An 8,515-nucleotide genomic window follows, 5' to 3' on the forward strand; every position below is an offset into this window, starting at 1 on the left:
TTGCATTCACGGTTTCGACTCCATTAACAGATTTCGAGTCACATATCTTCACAACTTCATTGAGGTCTCGACATCACCATATAATCATTCGTCTCCAGTCATCAATATCTCCCTGGTCTCGACTCCTCACATCCTCATCCTTGGTCTCGAGTCACTCTCTACACCGGGCTCGAGTCATTAGCTACAACGGTCTTAACGGTCCTACATAATAATAGTCACTTCTTCAACAGTCTCGACTCGCACACACCGTTCCGACTCATTCCGACTCGCAACCATCTCACAAGGTTTCGAGTCTACTGTTTTCAAGTCCGATTCCGAGTAAAGATCTTCATCATCGCTTACCGTCACTTACAGTCGCAACCTTCTGAGTCGCATTCACCATCTCGTTCACTTCAAATCTCGTCACCTCGTCACCATTCCACGACCTCATCACCTCCTTTCGCCATCTTTTCCGTTCATCTTCGTCTGAGTCGCAACCACATCCACCGATCCGACTCGCAATCATCTCAACGGTTCATAATCATCATCAACTTCACCACGGTTCCGAGTCCGCGTTTTCAAGTCGTACTCAATTTTCACTTGGTCTCGAGTCATCCTCTCCACTGTTCGTCATCATCATCGTTCACCGACGTAACCTGCAACTCCAGTGACCACCTGCAATCACCTTCAGTCATCTCTTTCACCACCGTACCTCCGCCGCATATATCGTCTGTCGTTATTCATAATCTCCAGAACATTCAACATCGTTGAACATATTAAGCGGCAAGAAGAATTTGATATTTTAGGGTTTGGGTGTTCTTTTAAAACAGAGAAGAAGAAGTGATGTGACTGTTGTGTTATCCTTAATTGATTGAAGTTTCTTTTCTATCAACAATCACTAGGGAGAAAGCCCGTGCGATGCACGACATGCAAAATAGCTATTGTTTGTTCGTGGTAAGACGTCTGACATGGCCGGTGCATAACATGTAAGACAATACGCCTACAAAGGGGCGTGCTTAAACTTTATTAAACCATGGACCATAAGTTGTTACCTTGGCAAAACTTGCCGGCCAAAAAGAAGTGAAAATAAGATGTCTTCCAAGGAAAAAAAACATGAAACAGAAAAAGGAAAAACGCATAAACTCTCGCACGCCTTCCTATCTTATTGGATAACACATAGACCAAACTTTAGCTAATGCATGCCACCATCATCCCCAATCCCATCACCAGCCAACTGACTGCAGTGAAATAATTCGGCAGTGTTAAAATGCTTCCATCAGCGGTCCTTACCATCACCGGAGTGAACTTATCCTGTATGTCAGTGGAATAAAGGCTGTAGACGCGTGACATGCCACACTCTGCTGTGAGTATACTATGAGCAGTGGTCTTTGTCAAGCGTTGGGCGGTGTCATCAAAGCAGACAACGACAGCTTCGGCTGTTGAGTCAAATACCTCGAGTTCTAGCCTGAAACTGTGCAAATTTTGTAATTTATTTTCAGTTATAAGCCTGCATGAGAATGGCTACAAATACAACTAAACATTTTTAGAAACAAACCTTCCTCTCGGGAAGACAACGGGGTTTTCGCACCCATCACACCACATATCGTTGTCTTCACGCCCCACACCTTTCATGCAATTCCCACCGCCACATGTCAGCCTGAACCACTCTTGGCTATTGCGTATGCGTTTGACTTCAACACGATAGGTGAATTCAGCACTCTGCATATATTACCAGCATAACTATAAACTTTAACCATTTGATTCAAAAATGATAATCAATATTGTGCTTATCCAAAATGACATATCCTAAGTGTATATTACATTCTAATGCAAACCTGATTTGACCTTAACCAAAATGACCAACGTTTACATATGCTTGGTTCGCCACGAACTGTGTACACTGTTTATCTACCCAATATATAAATTACATTTTATGTTTTCAATAAGTATTTATAAACGTGAATTCGGTATTAAAAAAACATTACTTTTTTTTCGGTATTAAAAATGTGAATTCGGTATTAAAAAATATTTAAAAATATTTATAACTGTTAAAAAATATTTGTAAATATCTATCAATGTGAATTCCATATTAAAAAATAGATTTCGGTATTAAAAAAAAAACATAAATTTTTTTTTCAACCGCAATATAGTCCTCCGATGTGATGTGGATACAACCAACAATCGCGTAGGGTCAGCTTGGTGGTCACAAACTATACGAATTTGGATTTGGTTATTGCTTGTCAAACTCGTAAACTGACTGTTAGGTTTTAACATACGAATGTAAGTCCAAATAGATGTTTGATTTAATGTATTAAAAAATAAGCTTGTGCCTTCATATAACAATCAACTCATACATGCATATGAAAATTGTATGATCATATGTAATAACAATCAACCTGTCACGAAGTCATTTCTTGATTTATAATAATACCATAAAAGGATGAATGTATATATATACTGAACATATGGTTCTTTTTGAGTCTTAACTAATCAAAAACATCCATATTTATTTAGTGGCAATCTTCTGTCTAACCCAAAATGTATGATAGAAAATCTAGCACCAAGATCCCACTAAATGCGTTTTTGGTTATTGGGACTTGACTCGACTCGGTTCACCCTCAACTTTTTCACTCTTTTCATTTTCACCCAAACCCGGTTTGTTAACATTTAATTATTTTGGCTTTACCGGTGAAACATCATCATCACTATCATTACCCGTGATGTCCTCAACTACCCCCTCAACCAATTCGGGTGACAAATTGGCTTTAAACTCTTTTCCACTTCTTAAAACACTAACATGATGAACATTAACATTACCTCGTGACGTACCATGCGAAGGGTTTACCTTAGTGTCGCTAGGAAGTTGACCCTTGTTTTTCTTCAATTCAGCCACGTCGGTTGCTAGTTGACCCATTTGGGTTGTTAGTGATTGGATGCTTTTGTCACAAACCTCATCCTTTTGCATTCGAACTTCATCAAGTTGGTTCCGTTTTTGCATCTCCATTTGCATGCTTTTTAGCATCTCCATCATCTCGTTTCCACCCGAAGACCCCCCTTGTTCTTTACCCGTTTGATATTGCTTTTGATAGCCTTGGTTGTTCCCGCCTTGGTATCCACCTTGGTTATTGTAGGGTTGGCGTGAACCAAAGTTACCTTGGCTACCTTGAAAATTCGGGTTAGCTTGATTTGAAGTGTTCCCATACCGAAAATTTGGGTGGTTCCTCAACCCGGGGTGGTAAGTATTAGAGTTCATGTTGTTGTAGTTTCTACCACCCCCTCCTTGACCTTGAACCGCATGGACTTCTTCATATTGCCCTTCCACAATCCCTTGGCAATTTTCAGCCGCATGACCTATTTCATTACACAAAGCACAAACATCATAAATTTGGTTAGTAGTTTGAACATTACCATCATCTATGGCGTGCACTTGAGGTCGGGAAATGGCCGGTCGTGCTCTCCTTGATGCTTGAGCTTTCCTCTTTGATGTAGTTGCCATGATTTCCAAAAACTCCCAATCATCGTTCTCATAATTTGTACCAAAAGTCCCACCGGTAATGGACATTAAATCACGAGCATCTTCGGCACTCAACCCCTTGTGGAAGGCATTCATCAACTCCCACAATTCAATTCCATGGTGAGGGCAATTCTTTATCATCATATTGAATCGTTCAAATGCCTCGTGAAACATCTCACCATGTTGTTGTTGGAAGATTCTCAACCCCTTTCTTGCATCGTTGGTCTTTTGGGCGGTGTAAAACTCATCCAAGAAAGTTTGTTGCATCTCCCCCCATGTATATATGGATGCCGAAGGCAATGTGTAGAACCATTTTTTCGCCTTATCTTCCAAAGAAAATTGGAACAATACCAATTTAATATCGTCAGCCGATAACCCTTGACTCCCAAGAGTGTTACAAATCGAGTCATAAGCCTCCAAATGAAAGTAAGGCTCCTCCGTTGCTAACCCCTTATATTTTGGTAGACTTTGCAAAGAGTTGGTCCTCACTTCAAATGTTCTCCCTTGATCATTGTGAGGAATGACTATCGGTGAAGGGTTTTGAGTGATTACCGGCCTAAAATGCGCTTCGATGCCCCTCACATTTTCTCTAAGGTGCCTCCTTGGTACACCGAACCTACCTCTTGGAGGAATAGGACCCATTGGCCTTGGTACTTGCCCTTGTGGTGCAATTGGTTGTTGAAATTGTTGTTGTCGCATCAGTGGGCGTTGAGGTGGTCTTTGAAATTGTGGTTGTACATTTTGCGGCCGGACTTGTTGCAATGGGATAGGATGTTGCATTGGTGGCCCTTGTGGTCTAGGCCGAATGTGTTGTGGTATGAGTTGTTGTTGTTGTGGCATTCCACCGACACTTGCCATCCCTTGAGATTGACTTTGCACATATCCAAATTCTCCTTGATCGCTATAACCCCCGTAAGCATACCCATCTTCATCATAACCCTCAAACTCCTCAAATCCTTCATCATACCCATCTCCTTGAATTCCCGACGATTGCCCAAATGGAAGGGTTGAATATTGAAAACCTGCTTGGTTCGATGGTCTGAATGTTAAAGTAGCATGGACAATGGTCGAAATTGGTGCTATGGTATGGCTTGAATATGACGGACCCGCACCCGGAAAGAAATGGGATAATGGTGGTATAGTAGTGGAAGGGTTAAAGGTAATGGTTGGTTCTTCTTGGGTAGTAATGGGTTGTGTGGTGTTGGTTGGTGTAGTGTCATGAGGTGGAGTAGGAATTGTAGTGGAGTTTGGTATGGTTGTGTTTGGTGATGGTTGTGTTGAAGTAGGTATAAATGATGAGGTCGTTTGACCCGTTGTAGGTGGAATTTGTGAATCAGCCATGATGTTTCTTGGTGTAATTGGTGAAGTGGGTGAACCAATGATTCTATTTTCTCGTAATAAAACCTTGTTTTGCCTTAGCGTTCTTTCGATTTCCGGATCAAATGACAATGGTGACGCTTTGTGAGAGCCTCTAGTATGCATGCACCTGTAGAACCTGCACACTAAACACACCAGTGTAAACCCGAAAATAACAAAGCAAAACTAACAAACTGACACACGTTGCGCACTACTCCCCGGCAACGGCGCCAAAATTTGACGTGCTTGTCGTGGTACACGCAAATTTAATCCCAATAACAACTATAGATAGTGGTAAAGGGTATCGAACTCAGGGAGTATGTGGAAAGTGTGCTGATTTAATAGCTTTGCGAATTAACTACAATTAACCTAATTTGCAGAAAATAAAGTTCAATGATTTGGATTGTTGTTTTAGAAAAACTAAATTAATAACTAATTTCAAATAGAAGTTGATTGTTTAACAGATTAGGAGAGCAATGACCATCTTAGGATTCAGTTTCCTTTAACAACTGTGTGAAATTTCAACTAGAAAGAGTTACATAGACATAACTCGTACATACATAATCGAAGTGATAAAAGGGAACAAAGTACTCGGATTTATAAATGCGAGGTTATTTCCCGATGATCAATTAATCAACAACCAACCCTAACCCTTCTCGTGATATCTCGATTGCCAACGGCACCAAGAACGTACGATCAAGACTAGAAATTGCACTATCGATTAACAAACTACAAACAATTATGCATATACCATGATATTCAAGCAACACAAGTTATCATTCTAGAAATTCAGAAATAAACACACAAAAGTTCAAGATAAACCTTCACCTAAGATGATCACCGAGAGTTTTAGCCACACATAGCTTGGTGATTCATCATAACAAGTAGTTCAATGTTCATACAAATCGAAATCACAAACCGAATCTTAGCAATTGTTCCAAGCCAAGCAAAATCACCAAAAATCGCCCCTATGCTGTTCTCCAATCGACCAATGATGAGAATACATGAAAAGACATCATAAAACTGCATAAATGATTGCAGTTACACTTTTCACGCAGCCTCCACCGTAACTTACGGTGCCACCGTAAGTTACGGTGGACATAGTTTTGTTACGGTGAGTTTCTTCTGCTTTACGGTGGAATTCAGGCCAAAATCAGGTCCACCGTAAATTACGGTGGGACCGTAATTTACGGTGACAAGCTGATTGTTCTTCTTTGTTTCATCTTTTACTCCACGCTCGACCCATTCAACTCCGAACCCTCTAAAGCTGCATTTAATCCACTTTAAGCTCCCGAACCGCACCTGAAACATAAGCAACCATAGTTATCTAATTCCAGATAATTACATGATTAAGTGAAGGATTAATTCGTCTTTTAACATGATTAAGGGTTGTCCTATGGACCACCCGTCAGTGGTCACAAACTATACGAATTTGGATTTGGTTATTGCGTGTCAAACTCGTAAACTGACTGTTAGGTTTTAACATACGAATGTAAGTCCAAATAGATGTTTGATTTAATGTATTAAAAAATAAGCTTGTGCCTTCATATAACAATCAACTCATACATGCATATGAAAATTGTATGATATACCATAAAAGGATGAATGTATATATATACTGAACATATGGTTCTTTTTGAGTCTTAACTAATCAAAAACATCCATATTTATTTAGTGGCAATCTTGCTGTCTAACCCAAAATGTATGATAGAAAATCTAGCACCAAGATCCCACTAAATGCGTTTTTGGTTATTGGGTTACCTTTGTAAATAATCCTTCAAGTATCCTTTTAACACAATTAAATTAATTAACTTAAGATCAAAATAAAAAATATATAAACTCATTTGGGTAATCATATTATAATTATCCATAATTAAATATTTAGCATATATAGTTAAGTTAATATTAAATTTAAAAGTATATATTTCTTTAACATTATAATTTTATAAAAGAGACGGTCGAGATAACAAATTACGGAGGCTGGAATCGTGTCATGCGTCCTCCATAATATTATGTGTAGAGATAGAGATATATTGTCCTTTACTCTTTGATTTCGATAAAGATACATAATCTAAAATGAATATTCTATATATACAATGTAGTTTGTAGGGGGCATACCATGTGATGCTTGTTTCTTCTACCGTGGGTCAAGATGGCTTCTAGTGTGGTCCATTTTTCTGAATACCCAGCAACAGAATCGTTCCTTGCCATGGCCACACGTGTAGACAGAGCGGTTATAGGTTGTGGAGAGAAGGCGGGTATGGGCTGCAATATGGACAAAGATTTATAAAGCCATTTAGATGGTCTTTTGTAATGGACAACATTAATTAACACAAAATTAAATGATGATTGTTATGGGAAAATGATAAGTCACTTACTTTTATTAGAGTGAAACCGAGAAGTTAGGGGTTTGCATACAAAGGGATATAACAATTATAGCCACATTAATATAATAAAGTAGAATTAAAAACATCATTAAAGCTGTATTTATGAAGGTAAATATGTAGTTAGGGTCTGGAATCAATGTCCTTTAATTGATGTATGGTTAGAATATAATTTAATGTCATGTTAAATTAGAAACCATACATACTGTAAGGAACATGTATAACAATATATCACTAAGTAACATTAACTATTGAGTATTTTTAAAATATGGTTAAGAACACATAGTAAATTAGGTGACATATACAATTATTATGATTATCTCTTATGTTATAATTATTAACAATATTATTATTGTTATTAGATGACATGGATAAGTCAAAAGGCATAATGTAAACCTATGTGCTATTTGAGTAAATGTTTATCAATGATTCATATGATAGTAAGATGGTGTAACCTAAGCGAAGCCCCTATATCATGATAGTTAAGATGCTTAGATGGTTATGAATAATTCACAAGACGATATATATGATAATATAACCTTTATGTAGACGCATTCTCTCATGTTATTCCTTTTTACTTAAAAATTTTGCAATTATTAAACATTCTCTCATGTTATTCCTTTTTACTTAAAAATTTTGCAATTATTAAACATTATGATGCATTTTTTAAATAAAAAAATATTAGAGTATTATAAAGGTTATGTTCGTACAAAAATCAGGGGGGGTTGCTTCTTGTCATACAATAACAAAAAAATGATTTTGACCATTTTGCCCTTACTACTTTCTCATGTTGACATGATTCTTCAAGATTTGGATTTGAAATGAAAGTGATAGTGTATTAGGGAGTGTTCGGCCGAGATTGTTTAAGGGAGAGAGAGTGTGATTTTTGAAATGGGTTTTCTTGAAAATGTGAAGTTTATGGAAGCATGTTCAAGGGTTAATCAATAATCTTAAACCTACACTCATTTTATATTCAGCGTCATCATGTTCTCTGAATTTTGAATATGCTCGTTTAAAATCTTACATGGTTACAACCTGAAATTCTTATTACCTAAAATATGATATCAAATTCACATTAAAAAACATATATGTTTGATTTATCATATACTGATCAATTACACTTTGAATAATTCAAAGTTTTTAATAACTTTAAGTTTCTAATAATTTTAAGTTAAATAATATTCACTCTATTTTTATGATCATATACTGTAATAATATTTTTGGTTTCAAGGTATTAAATCGGTTCCCATATTGTATCCGCTTATTGTTTTTGTTTTTGAAT

General features: G+C 37.4%; 1 protein-coding gene across 1 annotated transcript; it reads right to left on the reverse strand.

Annotated features, from left to right (window-relative positions):
* Nucleotides 1-1,167: 1,167 nt before the first annotated feature.
* On the reverse strand, nt 1,168-7,796 carry LOC118480252. Its single transcript, XM_035975004.1, has 4 exons — nt 7,773-7,796; nt 6,968-7,114; nt 1,535-1,698; nt 1,168-1,450 (listed from the first exon to the last, which is right to left on the reverse strand). Exons 1-4 carry the CDS (start codon nt 7,794-7,796, stop codon nt 1,168-1,170), a joined length of 618 nt encoding a protein of 205 aa, XP_035830897.1.
* Nucleotides 7,797-8,515: the final 719 nt, after the last annotated feature.

This window comes from Helianthus annuus, chromosome 7, assembly GCF_002127325.2.
Source record: "Helianthus annuus cultivar XRQ/B chromosome 7, HanXRQr2.0-SUNRISE, whole genome shotgun sequence".
Classification (NCBI taxonomy): Eukaryota; Viridiplantae; Streptophyta; class Magnoliopsida; order Asterales; family Asteraceae; genus Helianthus; species Helianthus annuus.

Excerpts from the sequence above, each read along its gene's own strand:
- LOC118480252 (XM_035975004.1), bottom strand. The coding sequence starts at position 7,796 with ATGAGAGAATGCGTCTACATAAAG. Across the intron at positions 1,699-6,967 it reads GAAGAAACAAGCATCACATG|AGTGCTGAATTCACCTATCG; the intron begins GTATGCCCCCTA and ends TAATATATGCAG. Across the intron at positions 1,451-1,534 it reads GTTGTCTTCCCGAGAGGAAG|TTTCAGGCTAGAACTCGAGG; the intron begins GTTTGTTTCTAA and ends AAATTTGCACAG.